At 36.7% G+C, this 25,085-nt stretch overlaps 3 protein-coding genes across 14 annotated transcripts in view; 2 read left to right on the forward strand and 1 right to left on the reverse strand.

Moving 5' to 3' along the window:
- TOMM20L (translocase of outer mitochondrial membrane 20 like) overlaps window positions 1-7,025 on the forward strand; it is a 25,303-nt gene extending 18,278 nt beyond the window's left edge. For both annotated transcript variants that reach the window (XR_006783745.1, XR_006783747.1), the window contains exon 4: window positions 6,685-7,025. The gene's annotated coding sequence lies outside the window, so the exon portion shown is untranslated. The remainder of the gene's footprint in view (window positions 1-6,684) is intronic.
- The window catches only part of TIMM9 (translocase of inner mitochondrial membrane 9), a 17,439-nt gene extending 7,369 nt beyond the window's left edge, over window positions 1-10,070 (reverse strand). The window contains exons 1-4 of one of the 6 annotated variants that reach the window (XM_045822191.1): window positions 9,912-10,070; window positions 9,504-9,691; window positions 7,660-7,853; window positions 7,033-7,121 (exon numbers count right to left, since the gene is read on the reverse strand). The gene's annotated coding sequence lies outside the window, so the exon portion shown is untranslated. Of the gene's footprint in view, window positions 1-7,032; window positions 7,122-7,659; window positions 8,338-9,503; window positions 9,692-9,911 lie in introns of those variants that run through there. The other 5 variants (XM_045822190.1, XM_045822194.1, XM_045822193.1 and 2 more) reach the window with 5 other exon arrangements.
- An 89-nt stretch (window positions 10,071-10,159) lies between these two features.
- The window catches only part of KIAA0586 (KIAA0586 ortholog), a 91,971-nt gene continuing 77,045 nt past the window's right edge, over window positions 10,160-25,085 (forward strand). For 3 of the 6 annotated variants that reach the window (XM_045822183.1, XM_045822186.1, XM_045822184.1), the window contains exons 1-7: window positions 10,161-10,321; window positions 10,737-11,016; window positions 11,915-11,985; window positions 14,551-14,620; window positions 15,588-15,657; window positions 22,227-22,401; window positions 23,163-23,384. In XM_045822183.1, coding sequence (XP_045678139.1) covers window positions 10,761-11,016; window positions 11,915-11,985; window positions 14,551-14,620; window positions 15,588-15,657; window positions 22,227-22,401; window positions 23,163-23,384 — 864 coding nt within the window. In that variant the 5' untranslated portion in view covers window positions 10,161-10,321; window positions 10,737-10,760. Of the gene's footprint in view, window positions 10,322-10,736; window positions 11,017-11,914; window positions 11,986-14,550; window positions 14,621-15,587; window positions 15,658-22,226; window positions 22,402-23,162; window positions 23,385-25,085 lie in introns of all 6 variants that reach the window. The other 3 variants (XM_045822185.1, XM_045822187.1, XM_045822188.1) reach the window with 2 other exon arrangements.

Here is a 25,085-nt window from a genome sequence, read left to right on the forward strand (position 1 = left end):
TAAGAATAATACACTTTTCCTCTTCTCTTGAATTTCCTAAATTATGTTTGACAGTTAAAGCAAAAATTATAAAACTGTGTATAATGTGGTTCTAAATGTATATTATAAATGGGAAGCTAAAGGGAGGTAATGTTTCTATACTTTGTGGAAATTGTAATATGTTGACACCATTAGATTGCGATAAACTATGGATATATTGTGTAATACCTACAGGAACCACTAAAAACAATACATAAGGAGATACACTCAAAAACACTATAAATAAATCAAAATGGTATTTTTAAAAGTATTTAAATAATTCACAGGAAGGAGAGGAAAAGTAGAGGGAGAAACAAAAACAGAGAACAAAATGAGTCAAAAAATAAGATAGCAAACTTAAGCTGTAACAGATAAATAATTAAATATAAATGGTCTAAATAATCTATTCATACACAGAGAATGGCAGAGTGGGTTTTAAAAATATGACCAAGTACATGTAGTCTGCAGGAAACTGACTTCAAATATAAGGATAAAGGCAGGTTGAAAACAAAAGGATAGAAAAAGATATCATGCAAATGTTAATCAAAGGAGAGTTCCGGCCAAGATGGAAGTATAGGTAGAAACTCTCTGCCTCCTCACACAACCAAAAGGAGGATAACAACCAATCTAAAATGAATAAACAACCAGAAGTGCCAGAAAATCAAACTGTATGGGAACTCTGACAACTAAGGAATTACAGAAACAGTCAACCAGCCCAAGCAGACGGGTAAGATGGCAGATGGGGAGAAACCGTGGTGAGGCAGTGGACCACGCCAGCAGGCCAGCTGAGAAAAACCACAGTAAGGTGGCAGGTCTGGCTGAAGGAGAAGCTGGGACTCAGATCTGACTCTGGGCTACGGGCAGGGGGTTGCCACTGTGGGAGAAACTCCCAGTCTCACACTAGAGTCCTTTGGAAGGTGCACTACAGAAGAGCAGGCAGGCTGCACTGTTCCCTCCCTGGCCCCTCCCCCACAGGCAGCATCTCAGAGCAGCAAGGAGGGTTGCCCTGCCCTGGTGAATACCTAAGGCCCGCCCCTTACAACTTAACAAGCACCCCCCCACCCCCTGCCCCCCAACAAAAGAAATAGGGACCAAATGATAGAAGAGAGCAAAACTTCAGATAGACAGCTAAGCGATGAGGAGATAACCAACCTATCTGACGGAGAATTTAAATCCCTGGTAATCAAAATGCTCACAGAACTGATTGAGTTTGGTCAAAAAATGAAAGAACAAATGAAATATACCCAAAATGAAATAAAGCAAAATATTCAGGGAATAGCAACAGAAAGGAAACCAGAAATCAATGATTTGGAACAAAAGGAAGAAATAAACATCCAACCAGAACAGAATGAAGAAATAAGAATTCAAAAAAAATGGAGAGTCTTACAAACCTCTGGGACAACCTGAAATGTTCCAATATCTGAATTATAGGGGTGTCAAAAGGAGAAGAAGGTGAGCAAGAAATTGAAAACTTATCTGAACAAATAATGAAGGAAAACTTCCCCAATCTGGCAAAGGAGGCTTCCAGGAAGCCCAGAGAGTCCCAGAGAAGTTGGACCCAAGGATGAACACATTAAGGCACATCATCATTAAGTTACTCAAGATTAAAGATAAAGAGAGAATCTTAAAAACAGCAAGAGGAAAGGAAAGAGTTACCCACAAAGGAGTGCCCATTATCAGCTGATTTCTGAAAAGAAACCTTGCAGGCAAGAAGGGGCTCAAAAGAAGTATTTGAAGTTATGAAAGGCAAGGACCTACACCCAAGACTGCTCTATCCAGCAAAGCTATCCTTTAGAATGGAAGGGCAGATAAAGTGCTTCCCAGATAAGGTCAAGTTAAAGCAGTTCATCATCACCAAGCCCTTATTATATGAAATGTTAAAGAGACTTATCTAAGAAAAAGAAGATTAAAAATATGAACAGTAAAATGACAAGAAACTTACAACTATCAACGAATGAACCTAAAAAAAAAAGAAAAAAAAAGATAAACAAATAGAATAGGAACAGAATCAGAAAAATGGACATCACACAGAGGGATTTCAGTGGGGAGGGGGAAGGGAGGAAGCGGGGGAAGGTACAGGGAAGAAGCAGCATAATTGGTAGGCATTAAATAGATGGGGAGAGGTCAAAAATGGTATAGGAAACAGAGAACTCAAAGAACTTATATGTATAACCCATGGGCATGAACTAAAGTGGGAATGCTGGAGGGTTGGGAGGTGCAGGGTGGAGTGGGGATAAAGGGAGAAAAATTGGGATAACTGTAATAGCATAATCAATAAAATATACTTAAAATATTAATCAAAAGAAAATAGTGGCTATATTAATGTAAGACAAAGTAGACTCCAGAGCAAAAGATATTACTGGAGATACACAAGGCCATTAAAGGTTAATCCAGTACAAAGATATGTTAATTCTAAATGTGTATACATCAAATAGAGCTGCAAAATATGTAGAGAAAACTGATAGAACTGAAAGGAGAAAGAGACAAACTCACAATTATAGTTGGAGACTTCAACATCCCACTCAACAATTGATAGCACAGCTAGACAGAGAATTAACAAAGATGTAGAAAAACTCAATACCATTAACCAAGAGGATACAACTCATACTTACACAACATTTCACCCAATACCACAGAATACCTTTTATCAAGTGCCCATGGAATCAATATCCTGGGTTTACATAAAACTAGCCTCAACAAATTTAAAACAAATGAAACCATACCAAGTGTGTTCTCTGACCACTGATGAATCAAACTAGAGATGAGTAACATAAAGGTAACACGTAAATTTTGAAACATTTAGTAAATAAACATTACATTTCTAAATAATCCATGGGTCAAAGAGAAAGTGTCAAGGGGAAAGGTAAAATCATTGAACTGAATGAAACTGAAAATACAACATATCAAAATTCGTGTTAACTGAGCTAACTCAGCGCCAAGAGGAAAATTTACAGCACTAAATTCATACATTAGAAAAGAAACCTCAGATCAGCCATCTAAGCTTCTACCTCAAGCACCTAAAAAGGAGCAAAATAAACCCAAAACATGTAAAAGGAATAGACTACGGGAGAAAAATCATATGGTGTTACTTGATGCAGAAAAACTACCTGACAAATTCAACACCCATTCATGTTTATAACTCTCTGAAAATTAGGAAAAGAGGGGAACTTCCTCAACTTGACAATGAGCCTACACAGACACCTGCGCTGCAGTTAATAGTGAAAGACTAAACGCTTTCCCCTAAGATTGTGAGCAAGCAAGATGTCGGCTGTCACTGCCCTTACCATACTGCTGGATGTTTTACCCAGTGCAGCAACAGGGCAAGAAAGGAAATAAAAGGCATACAGGTTCTAAGGGAAGAAAATAAAACTGTCCCTATTTACAGATGACATAATTGCAAATGTAGAATATCTTAAGAAATTCCTAGAACTAGTAAAATCAGCAAGGTCACAGGATGGAAGATAAATTTTAAAATATCACTTTCTATATGCTTGCAGTTAACACATGGACACTAAAGTTAAAAAAATGACGATGAAATGGGGACATCGGTCCATGGATGGGAAGACTCAGCTACATTAATCACTACCATGTGGTGCTACTGGTGGAGGGGCAGACACACAGATCAACAGAATAGAACAGGGAACCCGGGAACAGAATCACACAGATATATCCACCTAGTTTTGGTAAAGGTGCTGGAACAATTCTATGTCCACAGACAAAAATTTAACCTCAAACTGCCCCAACCAGTGTAGCTCGGTTGGTTGGGTGTTGGCTCACAAAGTGAAAGTTCACTGGTTCGATTCCAGTCAGGGTACCTGCCTGGGTTCCCAGCCTGGTCCCCGGTAGGGGCGCTGGCAAGACAACACATGGATGTTTCTCTCCTTTCTTTCCCCCTCCCATCCCCTGGAAGAATAAATAAATAAAATCTTAAAAAAACAAAGCCTTTTTATAAAAATAATTTAACCTCACACTAGGTCTTTCAGAAAATTTATATAAAAATTAATTCAGCCCTGGCTGGTGTAGCTCAGTGGATTGAGCGCGGGCTGCGAACCAAAGCATGGCAGGTTCGACTCCCAGTCAGGGTACATGCCTGGGTTGCAGGCCAAGGCCCCCAGCAGCCGTACATTAATGTTTCTGTCTCTCTCTCTCTTTCTCCCTCCCTTCCCTCTCTAAAAATAAATAAATCTTAAAAAAAAAAAGAAATACAAAGGCAAGTAACACACAAAACTCTTTAAAAAATTAATTCAAAATGGACCAGAGACTTAAATGTAAAACATGAAAATATTAAAACTTTTATAGAAAAATAGAAAATCTTTGAGCTTTAGGACAAGGGATTCTTAAACCTGACATCAAAGACAAAGAGCTGACAAAGAACTAGTAACTAGAAACTACAAAGAAATCTCAAACTCAACAATAAATGCACAAACAATCCAATTAGAAAATGGTCAAATGACATTACATGACATTTCATCTATGGAGGAAATACAGACAGTAAATAGGCACATAAAAAGATCTACATGATTAGTCTGTTAGGGAAACACAAAACCAGTGACAGAGCATTATACACCCATTAAAGTGAATTTTAATTTAGCCATTAAAGAAACATAGTGACAATACCAAATACTAGTGAGCACGTGGAAAGCCTGGATAGCTCACATATTCCCAGGGGTAAGGTAGAATCGTATCACCACTCTGGTAACAGTATAGCAGTGTGTTACAAAATTAAACATCTAACACGTGACCCAGCAGCTGCATTCCTGGGCATTTATCACAGACAAATGAAAACTTATATTCACACAAGAACCTGTGCATGAATGTTTATAGAAACTTTATTTGTAACAGCCAAAAACTGGAAACCACCCAGTTGTTCTTAAATGGGTGAATGGTTAAGTCGGTGAACCATATGTGGGACACTATTTAGCTATTAAAAGGAATGAGGTATTGATACACACAGCAGCCTGGACAAATCTCTGAGGAATTTTGCTGAATGAAAACAAAGAAACAAAAACAATCCCAAAAGGTCACATACTGTATAATTCCATTTATACAACATTCTTTTTTTTATATATACAACGTTCTTGAATAAACAAAATTACAGAAACAGAGAACATACTAGTGGTTACCAGGGGTTAAGGAGGGGTCGGGGTAGGAGAGAAATGGGTGTTGCTATAAAAGGCAACATGAGAGACTTTTGTGAGGGAAATAATCTGTATCTTGACTGTATCAATATCAATATCCTGGTTGTGACATTGTACTATAGTTTTTTAAGATGTTACCATTGTGGAAAACTGGGTAAATGGCACAAGTGATTTCTCTATTTTTTCTTACAACTGTCTGTGAATGTACAATAATCTTAAAACAAAAAGCTTCATAAGAAAGAAGAGAGATTGTCTAGCTTTGTAATCCCTACCAGAAGAGTAAAATACAGTGTGGTAGATATTAGCAAACACTCACTAATAGAGTTCTTTTGGCTTATAATTCAGAACAGTCTGAAAAGATCCAAGAACTGGTAAGATAACTTTTGTGGAAGTAGGCATTAAATGAAACACACTGTTTTTTTGAAATTTAAAAAAATACACCGGCGATAAAACACACATTAAGGAACTTCGTTTACCAGTAGGCTTTAGCTGACAGCACAAAAGGGCACCCATAAGACCCTGGCCTTCCGAATTACTGAGCTGTACCACGTACTTGCTGTAGTTCAGGACAGGCAGCAGCCTGAACTTTCTACAACTCACACCAAAAAGAAAACATCTGACTCCTTACTTATAAATACCTAGGAAATTGACATGTTTGCTAATTACGATGCCAAAAATCCAGTTCTTTTTCCTATTCTTATCTTTGTATCTCTTCAGGTTAAAATTCATATGTAACAACTTTTACAACCAGAGGTTGGAGGCAGAAAGTATGACATCTTTGAATGTTCTGTAAGTTTCAGAGATGGTTATCACTCTACTGACTTGCCCAGTTGCCCCTTAGTATATAACCCAGGGTGGCAAATAATGGTTATTTGAGAAGACATAGGTGAGCAATGCCCCAGTGGTATTGGTGTGAATCTTCTTTATTTAAAATTATTTTCTTGGTATTATCTTTAACATGCAGTTCTTAACAGTAATATATTTCCTTAAAATGAAGTAAAATTTATCAAATTATAAAATACAATCTATTTCTTGAGAATTTGGAAAATAAAAGAGAACTAGTTCTACTACTCAAAGACCATTGCATTAACATTATGGTTTCCTTTTCTTTAGAATCATTCAGTTATATATTTTATTTTTCAAATGTCTTCCCAGACCTACAACTGAACTCAAGAGCTAAGTCAACAATTTTCTTAAGTCTGCCTAAATTTCTAAAGCTCTTCTCTGTAGTCATCAATACAGGCATACCTCATTTTATTGTGCTTTGTTTTATTGTGCTTCACAGATGTGGTTTTTTTTAAAAATTCAAAGCAAGACCCTCCACCAGCAAAAAGATCACGACTTCCTTTATTTCAGAGGTCTGGAACAGAACCCACAGTATCTCTGGAGTATAGGTGTGTCAAGCTTACAGTGTATATAATGGTAGGCAACTGTTCCTAGAAAATACTGAAGATGACTGAAGAAGTGATTTGCAAATTTATTTGCTACTGTCATATCTTGTAAGTCTTTTGGTATTTTTTTTTTGCAGGTATTTAATCATAAATTATGCTGACTGACAAACTCTAACAGCCAAGCAAACCACTGATGGCAAGAACAGGCAGTGGCAATGTGACTGCCCTTTTACTTGGTCCTAGTTTCCAGATACTACAGCCAATGTTTGTTATTGTAGAGGTAAACATGCATTGAGGGGGTACCTTTTGATTATATTCCTGAAACCTGGAGATGGAGGGAGGGAGTAAGCAAGTTCCTGAATCCCTGGCTTAGGTCTTGGGAATGATTACAGCAATGCTAAATTACTTTTGTGCCAAATCAAATATATCATAAAACCAGGGAACTTAAGAGTAAAGGGAGATCTTATCAGCCATCAGGCTCAAACCTTTTCTGATGCATGAGTTTCCTTTCTGTTCTGGAAAAGTAGTTGTCCAACTTTTGCTTGAATGACTCCAGTGAGGCCTGATTTCTTATCTGAAAAATGATGGGATTACAATGACTGGGAGACCCCTTCAAATGCTAATATCTATTTGACGAAATCTAAACTTCTGTTGGCTAGATCATTTTTAAAAAAGCCTCTTCCTTAGATTTATTGCAATCATTTTGCAACATACATAGATGTGGAATCATTATGTTGTACACCTGAAACTAACAGTATTATATAGAAAGAAAAAAGCCCCTTCCTTTTCAATAAGTGAAATTAGTTTCCTCAATCTATTCTGAGGTTACAAATATTTAACATGCTACTATATGTATTCAAAAATACATAATACCCTTACTTTCCAGGTAGTAAGTATGTTCAGGTGAACATCATAGAAGAAAAACAATTCCCAGAAATTTCTGGATATATATTAAAAAGAAATTAACAGACTATAGGATATGATGGGGGAGATGTCCTCCCTCTTTACAAAAAAAAATCATAAGCAGATTGGTACTAGGCCTGGAGCCAAATTTCTAGTTCTGTTAAAATAGTGAAATGATTCTTCTGATGTCCTTGGCTTCTATCACTAACCTGGTACTTGCATGATTGGTACTGATCATTGGTAATCTTGTGATTCAGGCAAAGATCATGAATGGATCATAAAACCACTGGGTGATAGGTTGCTGGGAAACAGGATATATCCATGGTGTCAGAGCATCTCCAGAGGTTACTTATCACAAAAGGAAAGCTGTCCTTCCATAGCGGAAAGATCAGACAGTCATCACCTGAAACAAGTGATTATACCTAGCATCACAAACACAATAGACAAAGCTTCACCTATGTGGTATTCTTGCCAAAAATGGATGGTCTGACTCTGATCATGAGGGAACAATTAGGAAAATCCACCATATGGGACAATTTGTAAGCCTAGACTGGAGGACTGTTCTAGGTTAGGAAAGAAAAGGGTCCTGAGAACTTTGTGAACTTTGTAAATACAATTGTGAACTTTGGATCCTGAATCAAAAAAGAAACATCTTTAAGTAAAAAAAAAAAAGACATTTTGAGATAATTGGAGAAAATCTGACTATGTTGTCATTTTAGGAATGATAATGTTATCCTGGCTGTTTAACAGACTGAAGAAATTAGGGTTAAAGGTCATGATGTCTGCAACTGACTTGCAAATGGTTCAGCAAAAAAACCTATGTCTATATATATAGAGAGTGCAAAAGAGACAGCAAATAAGGAAAAATGTTAACAATAAAACAATAACAAAAAAGAAAAACAATCTTGTGAGACATGTTTTTTGCTCCAGAGCTATCAGTGTCTTTTATTTGATAGTCAGATATTTAAATTGACCTGAACTAACTTGTTTGCTTGATAGAATTTAATAGGATTCCACCAGATGTCCCTTTACTTTACATTATTTACAGCACACTTAGGAAGTTATGTCTAATTAAATGGTAACTCATTAATCAGAGCAAAAAATTCTTTTGAAAAACTACTGTATACTGCTTCCGGTTTTAAAGGTTGGCTTCAAGTCTTAAAGGACAATCCTATGAACACTGGACTAAATGGGGGCAAGACTACTTGGATTTCAACCCAGTTCAAGTCATTATTCAACTGGTTGTAAAGACTGCCTATGCTCACACCTTAGAGACTTCTTTCACATCTAAGGTACACCTAGAAAATAAGGGAGTTAAATCGTCTCCAAAGTTTCTTACAGCTCTGACATTGTCATCTTATCTTTTAATTCACCTATATTATAAAGCAAATTGTGAACAAGCAGGTACTAACTACCTAAGAGCCCAGTAATGAAGTAGGAAATATAACTGAAATAAGACATAATTTGCAAAGAATTAAAAGGTTTTCTAAAGCTGAGACCTTAAGGTATTTTTTAATTCTAGGATTTCTTCTATGAAAGCAGACAGTATGAGATGTAAACCTAAAATGTGTTACTTAGCTTTTACATCAGGTTACATTTTTTGCTTTGATCTTTTCTAAAGCCTCTCGAATCGCCTAAAGGGAATCGTCTAAGTAGTGTGTCCTTGAAAATGAGATCGGGTAAAGATGTTGGCCCTGCAGTAAGTACCCAGAGTAGATTTTTCAGTTAAAGGAGGCTCTTCCTGCCTCTTAGCTCAAGGTCAAGGCGTGGATGCCTCTGTCTCACTGTCTCAGAACAAGACCCTAACTCCTCAAACCCAGGTTGGTGTGCCTCAGAGCCTCAAATTACGACCCTAGCCCCAGTGACACGGTCGCCAGGCAGGTCTCAAACCTGCTCTGGGGGGGTGGATGACCCGCTGCCCGGCTCCGCAGCCCTCCACAGCCCCACGAATATGCAGCGGCCTCATTCAGAGACCTGACACCTTTCTGGAGCGTAGCCTGCCGCCCCCCGCCCGGGAACCCGGGATTCTCAGGGCAGAGAAAAGAGACCATACTTAAGCACAGGCTCTCGCTTCCGACAACAGTACGAGGCTGGGGGGGCTGCGCTGCCAGTCGAGTCCAGGGGCAAGAGAGTCGGGGTCACGGCGAGCGGCGCAGCCGCTGGATGGCAAAGAACACGTGGGAGCAGCGTTGTCAAGCAGCCCTCAGACCCTTTGACGCCGATTCGTTATAACGAAGAGAACTTTAGAGAAAAAAGCCTATATTAGCCCATAACTCTAAAATTCCCAGAAATTAATTTTTGTGATTATCTCCTCAAATAGAGCTCCCCATTCATAATTTCCTCGCCAACAGTAACCCGAATCCGCCGAAACCTTTGAAAGACTAATTTACTTAATTTCAGTCCCCAACGGTCTCCAGGAATTACGCAGTAAACAGTCCCTAATCAATGCGAGTGGTTTTACCAGTTAGGTCAGGAGCTCTGTAGGTCTTCGATGAGTCTCCTTCGGGTTTCATCCAAAGTTTAAGTCTAGTAGGGCAATGTACTGCCTTAAAAAAAAATTCACACCTGTTTTAAGCCTCTAACGTTAGGCGTTTGTTTCCGCCCGGAAAGGGATAGGGGGAGCACCTGAGACTATTTAGATTTTTGGTTGGTTGTTTCGGACAATTTTCTAGGTGCGCATGCGTGTTGCATCTAAAGGGCGGGCTTAAAAGGAAGTGGGTGTTGACCCGCGGGCAACTGAAGCTGTTGTTTGAAAGCTGTGCGGTATTCGGGCGTTCTGGAGACTTGGAGGGGTGAATTCATGAGTCCGGCGGTTGCAACTGGGGGTTTGTGTGAGACTCATTGCCAGAAGAAAGCTATTAAGCTTCTTACGTGGGTGATGTTTTTTAAAAAATAGCAATTGGGTTTTACCCGCTTGGCTCCCTTTTCTCAACAAATCTTAACTCCGCCTCCACATCTGTTTGGTTTTGCCTTGCCGACAGCTCTCGGGTTGGGGAATGTACTGTTACCGTTATTATTGCTCATGCAGCCGTTCTCTTGATATCCTCGTTTTCAGATTGATTGGCATGGTGCATTAGTAGACTGAGTGGGATTAATGGGTAAAAATGGTGCTCTAGTCTCTATGCTGGATTAAAACCGAAATTAAAATGTCTAGCTTTGCGAATATTCTGTTTAGACGTTGTCTTTTTAAAAGTTGATGACTGCATATTTCAAAATTACTTGAAATTCACGTTTTCTCTATCACACCCCCTCCCCCGCCTTGCTTCTTATCCCACCTCCTCCCCAGTCCTTAAAGCTGTTCTGAAGTTTCATGGACCCAGGAAAACGTTCTATTCAGAACTACGAGACTAGTTTTATTACCACTAATACGAAAGTTCCTGAGGTTAGCCCGGAAAAGGAGAAAAAGGTTAAAATACCAGTGAAGAGGCTTCGTGAGGTAGTTTCTCCAAATCAGGGAGATAATTTGGCTTTGCTGAAAGAGCAGTCGTCCTGTGTTCCTCCAGCGTTGTCTGCAAATAAACGTCTTCCTTTTAGAACGGGAAATAGCTTGAATGGAACGTTACGTGGTATGTGATGCCAAATAGTGTTTCCAGTTTTCATGTTTGAAATCTTTAATATTTATTTTCATTTAGTTTTTTCTGTGTTTCAAAATTTAGAGGATTTTTAATGTATGTCTAGTTTGTACAGATGTGTGAAACTCACCATTTTCCCTGGGAAAATGGCCAGGCACAATCCGCATCTAATAGTATCGGACAGATGTAATGAATGAAACTTGAACATTTCCTATTGTGCTTTTTCTTTGTGTGGCTTTTGTACACTGTTCATATTCACATTTGTGATAGACACACTTTACTTGAATGCTGAGCTTATTTTTATCACTAGGGCTTTTTACCAAATACCCTACCTTGTGTTTGAATTATGATATCCAGTTTGGCACAGTAGAAAAGTACAACTTAGCCATTTGATGGCTTCCACGTTCCAATTCACTTAACCTGTCAGGAGATCTGTGAAAAGGAAGATAAGATGTGCTTTACCCAATTCACGGGTAGTTGTTAGAATCAAATTAATGAATATATGTGCAAAAACAAAAATGCTTTTATAATGCTGCTTTGGGGGCGGGGTGGTGGTACATATCATATGCCTCATGTTAAATCCGGCTTTTATATTATGTACATATTTTACTTAGGACAAGTGATTCTGTCCGAGTTAGTCCAAATCTAACAGTGTAATGATATCTTTTAAAACATTTTATATTTATTTCACTTGATTGTCAGTACTGACCCATATTTCCCAAAATACGAGCTGTAAAAACTTTGTTTTCCTAAGTTTTTTTGCATGAAAAATGGCTTCCAATTTAAGTTTGCATTAATATGGACTTTATAGTTCTTGATTCATGCTTGTACAGTTTCTAAATGTAATGTTCTGATTTGAAAATCACTAAAATTGATTTCTTTGTTTTGGTAGGTCCATCAGACTTAGCTTCTGCTAGAAATTATCACCAGCCTCCATTAAAAAATTTCCCTGTGTCAGAAAGTGTAAGCAAAAGATTCTCAATTATGTTCACATTAAAATTTTCAGTATTGTCAAATAATGTGTACTGAAATTATGTTTGATTAGGAACAGGCCTTGTTTTTATTTAAATTTCACTTATGAAGAAAAATGTCTGATATACAGCAGTTGTGACTTAGTGTTTGAGACATTAACCAGAAGGCCTTCCATAGAATCAAAAATACACATCAGTAAGATAATGACCACAGAGAGAAATACTATAACTGAAAAAAAAGAAAGCTGTTGTTGTTTAAGGAAAAGATAGTCTGAACCAGAGAACTTATATAAAGGTAAAGGAATGGTAACAACATGAGGTATGATTATACATCATACAAACTATTATGAGGTCTTTTATGGGGGTTTTTTAGAGGTCTTTAAGAAACAAAAACATTAAATTCTCATGTTAATTTCTTTACTTATAATGCTGAAAATGTTTGATGATACATACAATGTTTTGATGATACAGTATAATTAGACTGACCACTAATCATAATGCTGACATAAATATTATCAACTTATCAAGTCTATAAAGAAGAGAGTTTCACAATATTTTGAAAATTGAAGCTGATAAACTAAGAATTAAAATGAAACTTCTGTCAATTTTATCAAACACTCAGAGTAAAAATATATAATTATGTGTTGTACTTGGTCCCTGAGTTGGTGGTTAGCCTTGGAGTTGGTGTTTTTGGTTTCTTTTTTGAGCAGGCCTTAGTTAATTGTTAATGCTGTTTGAATTTTATTATCTAAATAATTTTCCACATGTATGGATAGACTGGTAATATATATTTGTGGATAAATGGATGTCATTTGTCCTGAAGATGATCAGGCAGGATTCTGGTACATTTCACATGGGCTCACAGCATGTTTTGTGTAGATTTGTCTAATGTGAAATACGCCTGCAAAACAAACCTAGCTCATTATCATTTTGACATGAACACAGATGGCAGTCTCTTTGCATCATGTTTTTGTTCATAAATGAGTACTAAGATTACAGTGTGGATTGAGTTGGCCATGCTATTTTAATGAGAAAATGTGATATGTTCACATTTATAAATGCTCCTATTAACACCTATTTCTCCCTATTCCCAGAAGATAAGGTATTTCTTTTCCTGTTTGGAGCTATTCTTATACATGTATAGAAGGAAAATAAAGACTGAAAAAAAATTCATTGCAGAATATGCAAAAATAAAAAAAATTCCAACACTTAAAATCAACAACTGTTAACATTTTGAAGGGTTTTTTTTCTGTGTGTGGATATATATTATGAAATGGGACCATCCTGTTTTATAACTAAGTAGTATTAAGGATATTTTTTCTAACTAAGTAGTTTTAGGGATATTTTTTGTCATTTTTTTTCTAGAAATTTTTAATGGTTTCACAGAATTTTTGTTCATGTCTATCATTTGACATTAAAGTTTTTTTCTCCAATTTTTTATAGTGTAAACAACCATGTAATGAATATTCTGGTGTATATCCTGTATCATTTCATTAGGATTAATTTCTAGATGTAAAATGATCAGATCAAAGGATATGCACAATTTTTATAATGTTTATAAATTGCCTCCAGAAAGACTTTACCAATATATTCTCTCTAGCAAGGTCATTAGTAGAATTATTTCCTCCCACTTTTACCAATACAGAGCATTAAAATTAAGCAAAATAAAATCTTTGACATGTAAAAAGCATCCCATTGTTTTATTTTGTATTTTATTAATGAAGCAGAATTTTTTTGATGTATATGGTCATCTATATTTATTCTTTTGTAAATTACATATTTATGTGCTATGCTTTTTCTTACTAATTTGTATGACTTCTTTATATTAACTTCCCAGATGTCTTCTACTGAGATAGTTAATCTCATTGGCTTTTTTTAGGAAGTTAACACTTGTTATCAACCAATAACTGGAATCAGTTTTCTCTTATAACTTTCTCTTTTCCCTTTAATGATGTAGCAGGGAAAAAAAGGTATGTCTAGGCAAATGATTAGCAATGTTGAATGCATCTAGTACTTAAAAAGTCATGGTATCTCAGCAATGAATAGAATCTTAGAGATGAAGTTGCACATGTGAACAGAAAGCTATTTGTCAGTAGGTATGACCTATATAGGGAAGCCTTCTAAGATCAGTGATCACAAACTCACTGACAAAGAATGCTGTGATTAATTTGTGATTTTATGCATGCATTGGCCATCCTTGTGTACTCCATTAGACTCACTGGGAATCAGATTTCCACTTTTAACAGTAGCAACTGAGATGTTACATAATTTTCTCTGCTAGAAGTAGCAAATTGGGGTATGAAGGTGAATTTTAGGGCCACAGTTGCTTGCTTGTTAATTTACTCATTCACTTATCTGACAATTCACTAATTCATTCAACAAACCCTTGAGTAGCTTCAGGGTACTTAAGCAATGAGGTGGTGCTGGGACTTAAGTGTATAAAGCACGCAGGCCTGTGCTCCCAAAACAGTAGTCACATGGCTATTAAATAGCACTTGGTAAGTAATAAACTGTAAAGTTTATTTAGCCCTTCATTTCTTCCTTTCATATCCTAAAGGGTTTTTCTAAAGATGTTGCAGTACAAGGATTGCCTTTGGGTGAAACAGAAGAGAACAGTGGACAAAAAGGTAAAAGGATAAATTTGAGTTACATATTGTAAAATTTACCATATTTACCATTTTTAAGCATACAGTTTTGTGGCATTAAGCGCTTTCAGATTGTTAGGCAGCTCTCACCACCATCCATCTCCAGAACTTTCCATCTTCCTCAGCTGAACTCCGTACTACGCAGGAACACCAGCTCTCCATTCCCCACTCCCTCTAGTCCCTGGCAACTGCCATTCTGAGCACAAGCTGTCTCTGTGAACTGCACTCTACTTCATTTAAACAGAATCATCCAATATTTGACCTTCTGTGATGGACTTCAGTTGGCATATTTTCATGGTTCATCCACATTGTAACATGTCAGAATTTCCTTCATAAGGATAGAATTTTAAATATTTTTAGATATTCTTATAGAATATTCTTATAGAATAAATCTTAAGATTTATTGATTTTTAGACATTCATTAAGCAGTCTTGTAGTTTTTTTTCTTATTTTTATTTTAATTAGTTTTTCCTTCTAAATTAAGCTATTAATAGAATCTCTAAAATTCGGTAAAGGGTTTGCAATAGTAAAGGTAATTTTACTATTACCTTTACCACTGCATAGGTTTGGTACTAGAAGCCCGTTTATAAATTCTGATTTCAGGTTTTAGATAGTCTTTGGTAAAATAGTAGCTTAAAAATGTGCTTTGAAACTTTTATTTAATGACTTTTTTTAAGAAGTTAGTTTTACTCTGTTTTAAACAGTTTTCTCTTTAGAGTTTCAGTAAATGCTCCTAATTTGGCCCAAGGTGTTTTTGATACAATTTTCCCCCTTAGGTCTCAGGCTGTGACTTGTTATTTAGTCACTTGTGTCTTGTCCTTTTTAAATTGTGAAATCCTATTGCTGAATTCTTAAGTATTCTTTAAGTTAAGTTTTTTTTTGAGTAGCTTATTAAAATTTAACACATTTTCAGGACTCTGAAATATATTTTTATGTTTTTATTTTGCAGCAAATGATATCTTTATTTCCCAGTACAACACGGGACAGAAAGATGCTCTAAGAGCAGTTTTAAAACAAAAGTAAGTTTCACTTAGAGAAAATAGATGGGCCATTTGTTGTATTTTTATGTAGTTTTCTAAAATCAGCTTCATTTGCTTTGGATATAGGAAAAACTTTCTTTGCAAGGTGTGAAACGTGTTGTATGATAATATATATAAAGCATTTTTCGTTGTACTTGGCACATATAAAGTATTCAATAGCTGTTAAGGGTTATTATAGGAGAGGTACCGTTCTAGTATTTTATGCAAATTAACTTCTTTAATACTCACAAAATCTAACGAAACAGATCCCATTACCATCCAAATTTTACAGAATTTCCATTTTACAGATGAGGAAACTGAGGCACAAAGAGATTGATTTTTCCCTATGTCACTTAGCAGGTAGACACTTGGCTGGAATTCAGACACAGGCAGTCGGGCTATAGATATAGCCGGTGCTCTTAATCACATCACTATATCACTCGTAGCAGTGGTCAGGTAGTTCCAGATACAGCATGCCTCTTATTTACCATCCAAGGATGTTTAGACTTTTCCTGGTCAAGATTTGAGGAAAGGGATAAGCTTAGTATCTGGATGGAGGGAAGGGAGACCATAGCTGCTATTCTGCTTAAATGGTCCCTCTCAACATTATCTTAGATACCAGTAAAATACAAAACCAGCCCTGTCAATAGCACCATGATAAACATGAAAGAATGCATCCACTACTCTGGAGGCAGTTTTCATTATTTTTGTCATTAGTGGAGATGGAATGAGAATCATATTCCTAGGCTATATGTATTCTACTCCTGACCCAGAGCAGCATGGAAAAACCTTTGGAATATAGGAAAAATTTTTTACTTTTGAACTCTCCCTTTATTCAGGAAGGAAATTTTGTATTAGTTCTGAAGTTTGGAGATTATTATTTCTAATAATACAATTAAAATAAATACGCAAGTACTAAAATAAAGATATTATTCTTTTTCACTTAGTTATCCATAATATACATTCTATAGTTGGAAAATATTGGACTAACAAGAATAAATACTATCTCTAAACTACAAAGGTGTGATGTAAGCCTGCCAGAGTTTCACAGCTGGTTTTTGGCCTCATCGTGTTTTTTCTCTTTGCATTTGTTCAGTCTGCAATTCCCAGTATGTGATTTGGTGGTTAGGAAAGTAATTTGGATAGGATATTGTATACTGGGGTTTGTAAATATATAAGAAAAGGGCATGAGGGGTAGTGCAGTCTCCTAAATTTTGTACTTGAACTAAAAATTGTGAATTACTTCCAACTCAGACAGAAAGGGATTACCACTTTTATCTAACTGTCCTCCAGTGTAGTGTCTGCTTGTCACTACAATAGGGAGTTTATCAACTTGCCTTTAAGTCAGAACTCCCTGAACTGAAATCCCTTAGACTTCTTAGAACTTACAGATCTGAGAGGGAGTTTTCATAAACCAGCAGACAGTAAGAGGTAACTGTGAACACTGCTCTTATCTGTCAACAGACAGTAGTTATCTCCCCATTTCAGGATAAATGAACAGAATTTTTTTTAAATACAATTTTTTAAAGATTTTATTTATTTATTTATTTTAGAGAGAGGAGAACGGAGGAAGAAAGGGAGAGAAACGTTAGTGTGTGATTGTCTCTTATGTGGACCAAACTGGGAACCTGGCCCACAACCCAGGCATGTGCCCTGACTGGGCATGGAACCAGCAACCCTTTGGTTCACAGCCTGCGCTCAATCCACTGGGCCACACCAGCCAGGGCTTTTTTTAGAAAAGGGAAAAAGTGTAGGAAGGGCTTCTGAGAAGATAATTGCAAATGTGGGGAATGATAGTTGAATGAGAACTATGTTGGGTTAAAAGACGTTTAAATTATGTTGGAAGAAATAAATTTCTCTGTAGTCTATATTAATTTTTTTTTGAAAATGGTAAATGGAATTTGGCAAAGTGATTCTAAAATTTACCTAGAAGGACATGCAGTTGAAAATGTATATACAGACAGTTAAGAATAGATACATATAGAATACACAGTTAAAAACAGCTAATTTTGGAGGAATAAAAATGGAATGATGGAAATTCTGCCTTATTTGATAGCATAATATGCTCCAAAGCTATAATAATAAAAGGTAATAGACTAGAGACGTTTAGGAATGAAGAGTCTGGCCAGAGTGTCCAGAACTAGGGAAAATGTTCTAAAATGTGTCTGCACAGGTAAGCAAGGGGCCAGATTATGAACTCCTTTAAGGAGTTTGAACTTTAAGAAAGATGGCAAATCTTTTAAAAGTTTTAAAGGCTCACTCAGGTAGTTATATCAAAGAACAGATTGGAAATGGGCTGGACTGTAGTATAGGAACCCAATTGGCTATACGTTTTCCAAGTACCTCTTTGAGAGGTAGGTTAGATTTGTCCTGAATACATTGAGCAGTGATGGAATGAAGGTGGGAATCATGCTCTGTTGGAGAGGAGTAGACAGAGTTGGAAGATATTTGGAGATAGAAGTGATAGGAATTGATGAATCGAGATTTCTGGCTTTTGTACATGGTTATTAGTATTAGTCATTGAGAAAGGGAACCCTTGAGAAAAATCCTTGGAGGAATAAATTTCATTTTGGATATGGGCAGGGACCTATGAGACATACCAGGTCTGTCCAGAAGGCATCCAGCCATGTAACATGAAAAAGAGACATTTATTGAAGAAGATACAAGATATAAGAAACTGCATAGGTCAAAGATGCCTCAGTCCCTTTCAGAGTAGGCAGTTTGGGACCTCACAGTTCTTTCAGTTGCTGTCAGCTGTCCCATCATGTTTTCCTGAATCTCATGGACAGTCTGAAATCCCTTCCCTTTCAAAGGTGATTTTAGTTTTGGGAAAAGCCATAAGTCACAGGGCTCCAAGACTTGGCTGTAGCGGGGGGTGGTGGGGGGGGGTGCTGAGTCACCTGGGTGATTTGATGTTTCACCAAAAAACTCTGCATGAGATGTGATGCATGAGTGGATGTGTTGTCATGGTGAAGCTATCAATCAATCACCAGTTGCCCATAGCTGCAAGCTTCACGCAAAATTTGATGCAGAATCATTGCTCTACTTCCTCAGTCATTTTGAGTATGACGGCCACACAGTACACTTGCTCACTCAAAGATGTCTACTGCCCCACTGACTAGTAGTACAGTGAAGTTGTCATTATTCATGCACGTGCATTCCAGTCCACTCTCCTTGGCTGCCGGGTTATATCAATGTGGTGCAAACCATTCTCATTATAGTAACAATGGCTGGACTTTTTCCAGATAGACCTTGTATAGGTGAAAAATGTCCTGTAGGAAATTGAATATAAAGGTCAAGTTTATAAAAGGGATCTAAGCTAGAAATCCATATGCGGAGTCATCAGTATGTAAATGGTAGTCCAAGCTCTGGAAATGGTGTGACTCAAGAGTGTGAGAGTGAGAAGAAAGATGGCATAGGATAGGACCGAGGAAACCAAAACTCTTAAGAGATATGCAGAGATAGCAAGGTAGCTATTGATTGGTATTCAGAAAGTTTGTCCAGAGTCGTAAGGGGTATGGTGTTAACAAGGCCAAGGGCAAAGAGGTTCTAAGTCTGATATGCTGCTCAGAGGTAAAAAAAAGATAAGGACTGAAAAATGGCCATTGAATTGAGCAAGACTTACTAGTGACCTTGGTGAGAGAAGTTTCAGCAAATTATTGGGGTAATTGCTAGATTCAGGATTTGGGAATGAAGAAAAAAGATTTTTAAAAATACTAGTAGGAAATACTGTATTTTGCTGTGTATAATGCACACCCACGTTTTTGTGTGCATTATGCATGGGATTATTATACCCATGGTATGCAATCATTATACACATGTATAACGCGCATCCTTGTTTTTCTCTCAGAAATTTGGGCAAAAGGGGAGCGTTATACATGGCAAGATATGGTGATGTCTTCTGAATGGGAGAGTTATGTGTATTTTCCAGTTTTTTACACTTAGAAGCTTTTTACATTTGCTACATTGAATATTTATTAATTTGATAATTGGAAAAAATAAAATTTAAAAGCCTATAAAGAAGTTGATGTTTATCCCAGGCTGGTGTGGCTCAGTGGATTGAGCTTACACACCGAAAGGTTGTTGGTTCAATTTCTGGTCAGGACATGTGCCTGAATTACAAGCCAGGTCCTCAGTTGGGGGTGTGCAAGAGGCAACCAATCAATGGTTCTTTCTCTCGTTCTCTTTCTCCCTCCCTCCCCTCTCTCTAAAAATAAATAAATAAAATGTTTTAAAAAGAAGTTGATGTCTACTGTTATAATGTTATTTCTCTTGTTGGTCAGTTAGCCTGTTAATTTAGAATGAGAGATCTTAAAGGGTAAGTTATACTCAGAATTCACACAGAAATGAGAGGGAATATGTGAATTACATTTTCTTAACACAGCACTCAGTTAAATATATGTATATGGAGTGCGTGCTATGTGCTTAGTTCTTTGTTAGTTGCTCTTCGGCATAAAAGAAGGCTCCTTCCTTGCCCTCACCCTAGGTTACTTAGAGCTTAGTTGGGAGAAAATATGTACATAAATGGAGGAATCAGTGATTAGAACTTACGGGAAAGAGCACAGCATTCACTATATTATTAAACCATCCTGTACAGACATTTAAACCCTAGCATGGCTGACTGTCAAGTATCAATTGTGTGATGTAAGCAGTAAATGTAAAAGGAGTTAAGGGAGAGATCGAGAGGAAGTGTTATAAGGACAAGTTTATTTTAAAAGGTAAGGCTGACGTTGGATCTTAAAGGAGAAGGTTATAAGTGGGTAGAAGAAAACAGAGAACAGAGTGACAAAAAGCAAGGAGTCAGCTATGGAATGGTGTGGTGTAGTAAGTGAGGAGCGTGACTCCCGAGTTGTTTTGTGAAGTAATGGGAGGTATATCTAGGAAGCAAGGGCAGGGCCAGAGCATGGAGTAGGTGGAAGGCCAGCCAGGAGAAATCAGTTTATTCAGTTGCCTATAAGGAATAATTTTAGATTTTTGAATGGTGGAGAAATGTGTGTGGGAAGTTTTTAAGCAAGTAAAAACTGGAAGAAGGTGAGAACAGTTAGCAAAAGGTGATGAAGTGTTTTACTGGAGAGAGAATAAGAAAGAAGTGCCATTCTGAGGGAGAAGGCTAGGTGTTCTGGGAAGGTCTCTGGGAGTCGGGCCCTGAGTGCTGTTACTAGTTCTTCATCTGTAAAATGGGGAAATCAGGATAGATGGCCAATTGGCTCACTGCCCGGCCTCCCCACTTTTATAATTCTATGACACTATTCCAGCGGTTGTGATGAAATAATTAACACAGCTTGATGACTCAGGTAGGTATGAGAAGGTTAAGCGGAGGATAGAGAAGTCAAGATAACTTCAAAATTTTGAGACAGGAAAGTGATGCTCTTAGTAGAAATGAGGAAATACCGAAGACAAGTAAGTTGGAGAGTTGCTCTGTGCCTTCTTTAAAAATCCAGGGGGAAAATCCAGCCGCTGGGGATGGAGTGCATTCCCACTGATTTTACTTAGATTCTTTTACTAGGGGCTCCTCAGTTTTGTCAGTGGTTTATTTCATTGTCTTGTTCAGGCCAAATATAGAGTGACATTGACCAGTCTTTTATTTTTAGTATTTAGTTAAATACCTTATTGCAAATATGTATATAATTTGCTGGACTCGTTTTAATTAATTAATTAATTGATTAATTTTTTCAAAATAAAGTTTCCATATTAATCTTTTTTAAAAAGATCATTTATTTATTTATTTTTAGAGAGGCAAGGGATGGGGAGAGAGAGAGAGAGAGAAGCATCAATGTGCGGTTGCTGGGGGTCATGTCTTGCAACCCAGGCATGTACCCTAACTGGGAATCGAACCTGCGACACTTTGGTTCGCAGCCCGCGCTCAATCCACTGAGCTATGCCAGCCAGGGCTCATTTTAATTTATTTGTAATTAGATTTATTGGGGTGACATTGGTTAATAAGATTATATAGGTTTCAAGTGTACTGGGGTGCAGTCAACATGCTCACTGTTCACTGGAAGGTTGGTGGTCTGAGCCCACCCCAGGATGTTCTCTTTCCCCCTCTTAAGTGCTATTTTCCCAGCTGCCAGAAAGCCAAACTTAGTGGGCTCATCTTTAATTCAGGCTGTTTAATAGTGTGTGTTTTGTGCATGTTTTAAGAAATTGTGTGATATTTGAAAAATTAAAGCTAAAGGTGCTACAATTCAAAAAAAATGTTCAGCAATTTAAAAGTCCTCCTTGGGTTATTCCTATGGGAATAAAACTTAGTACTTGAATTCTTAGAGCCTTTTCTGCATGTTTTAAATTTGCACTTCTTGATTATGTATCTTTGTTATTGTGCCCATGTCTTTTTCATGTGTGTCTTATATCACTGCCTTCAAGGAAGTGTCTTATTTCTTTAGTGACCTGAGCCTTTATAGATTTCAATAATCAAATTCCTGAAAGGATGCTGATTAGGAAAACCAGGTGATTTACTTAAAAAAAAAAAAGAAGAAAACCCACTGGTAGCAGATTACCACTGTATGTATTTTCTTTAAATGGTTCAAGGTATCTTACTGAATATATTTTTGTTCCCTTTTTATTTACAGAGCTCAAAGCATGCCTGTTTTTAAGGAAGTAAAGGTACAGCTTTTAGAGGATGCAGGCACAGAAAAGGACGCTGTTGTTCAGGAGACTAGAACTTCACCCAGTTGCATCGATTCAGCTACAACTGTGGCTGCAGCAACTGCTGCCGCCATTGCAACAGCAGCTCCTCTGATAAAAGTATATTTTTCTGCTCAGATATTCATTCCTAACTACTTTGTAAAATGCAGAAATATTTTTAGGAACTGATTCTAGAAATGATTGTGTTCAACTTTAGGTTAGGGACATTCTAGTTGCTCTGCATTTGAAAAATTTTTGTTTGTGCTGGTGTATTGCCTCCCAGGAGTTGTGAGACTTCCCCCGGTTGCTATGAAAATACTAGAGAACCCAGTGCTAACCCCTGGTTTTAGCGCCGAAAAGATCTCATTTCAGGAACCTTGCAGTCCTGGGCAACCTGGGATACTCTACCATTCTTATTTTAGAGCAAGAGTGGCCTTAGAAATCATCCCTGCCAACCTCCTGAGTTTGTGAATGGGAAAACAGATGCAGGTTAGAGCAGCAGCAGGTTGTAGAGCTACTGGGTGGCAGAGCCAAGACTGGAACTCCAGGCTGCTGACCTAACACAGCCTGAGATTTGTGAAATATTAAAAGCTACTTTGTTTTGTTATTTCCTTCTTTTTAATTTCCATTTAAGTACTTTTATTTCTGGCATTATAAAACTCATATGGCAGATCTGGTATTTTTTTATGAGAGAAAAGATCTACTTAAGGATAGCTATGCTGTGCCTTTTATTTCTGTGATTGTAAGAATAAAGGCATTAAATCATCATTTTTAGATGGTAAAAATCTGGTTTGATCATTTCTCAATACCAATTACTTTTAAATAACCTTTCCAGTAATTGACCATATTTTTGATATCTTTTGATATTTTTATTGTCTTAGGTGCAGAGTGATTTGGAAGCAAAGGTCAATTCTGTTACAGAATTACTGAATAAGTTACAGGAGACTGATAAGCAGTTACAACGTGTCACAGAGCAGCAAGCAAACATTCAGGACAAACATGAGAAGCGACACTGTCATGATCATGAGAAGCAAATGAATGTGTTTATGGAGCAGCACATTAGGCATCTTGAAAAACTACAGCAACAACAAATAGATATTCAGGTATCTATAACAAGGCCAGGATGTATTCCATGGTCTTTTAGCATTTGGATTCTAAGCTAATACTCATTGATTATTGCAATAGTTTATTAGGTTGTAACAATTTTAGTTCTTAAACAATGATTGCTTGTTCATCATTCTTTCCCTCTATGTGGAGAACTCTGCACATTTTAGTTCAAATGTCAGTAGTTCTATAAGGCCTCTCCTTATAGTTGGCTTTTGCTTTTGTGATATTTCTCCTCACACCATTTTAAAAGTGCTATTTCACATTGTGATTATTTTTTACATCAGTGTCGCTTAGCCTGGGAATGTGCATCACCATTACTTAGAGAACTTTATAAAGATACATGCACATGCTGTACCTCTCAGAGATGCTGAGACCACAGGTCTGAGATGGGCTCTGGGAATTGAAAGCTCTCTAAGCATTCTGATGCACACCTTTGGGTGAGAACCACCCGGTATACATTTTGCTTCTGCAGCTAATTAAAAGTATGAACAATTTTATGTAGTGAGTGTTTAGTGTCTTTGAATATGAGGCACTGAGCTATTATAAAAGGAAGTTATCCTCACAAAAAGCCAATAGTATAGTTTCTTATTTCTTGTGGAATTTCCAGATCCTGGGATAGCATCCAGCATTCAGGTACTCAGTGTACTTTATTATTATGATTACTATTATTATTATATATTTTATTGTTATCAAATGAGTAAATGACTAGCATTATAACTGCATTGGTTTTAATATACTTTTTTTCTAATTAATGTGCAACTTTAAAACTTAAAAAATTAAATTTAGATATTATATTTAGAAGAACATACAAAAATAAATTTATTATAGCTTTTTGTATTATCACAAAGTACCATAAACACTAGTCTACTGTAATTTTTAAGACTTCTTGATGAGTTTGTCTTGAGTTTTCATGTGGTTTAAGATAGTATTTTTATTGGAATTATTATAGGCATACAAAATAAAGTTTTAGTAAGCACTCCATTAATAACTAACATTGAGTGTGCCTCATGTCATCTATTGAGAGTCTGGGAGTAGGTCTGAGAGTTCTCTTAGTCTACAAATAACTGTACTCTGAGCCTTGATTTCCTTACCTAGAAAATATTGTACGTTTTTGTTCTGGACAAAATGAGATGGCACATTTGGAAAGCACTTTGATTTCTTAAAGAGAGGGTCCTATTTACCGTATGTCTGTTTGCCATTCATCCATCCTTCCATTAATAAACCCATAATTTATTGGCTTTCTGATTTTGGAAGAGTTGGAATCTTTGCTAATTCAGTTGTTTTATTTATAAAGCTTATAATTACAGAGACAGTTGACCTGTCAGTGACATACTAGGTTTATTGGTAGTTCATAAATGCTTAATGAATTGAAATTTATTGAGTTTCTCTCATCTGTTTTATGTAGTGAGATCGCTACACATTCATAAGAATTCTATGAAACTGAATATTTTTAGGCTTTTTTTACATGACATAAAACTCTTTTAAAATCAGTTTTATTAGGTAAAATACTTACACATTTCAGATATTTTAACAAATAATGTTGAAAACAGTCACCACTGTAGTTTCCACCTATACGTAAGCACATATATTATTGCTGCTACTAAGTATGGCTGCTGTTTGAGTGCTTAAAAGAAATGGTTTTTAATACTTTTTTTTAAACAAAATCATTCAGAATATAAAAGATGAGATGTTTTGGT

This window comes from Phyllostomus hastatus, unplaced genomic scaffold, assembly GCF_019186645.2.
Source record: "Phyllostomus hastatus isolate PE091 unplaced genomic scaffold, TTU_PhHast_1.1 phas_scaffold_501, whole genome shotgun sequence".
Classification (NCBI taxonomy): Eukaryota; Metazoa; Chordata; class Mammalia; order Chiroptera; family Phyllostomidae; genus Phyllostomus; species Phyllostomus hastatus.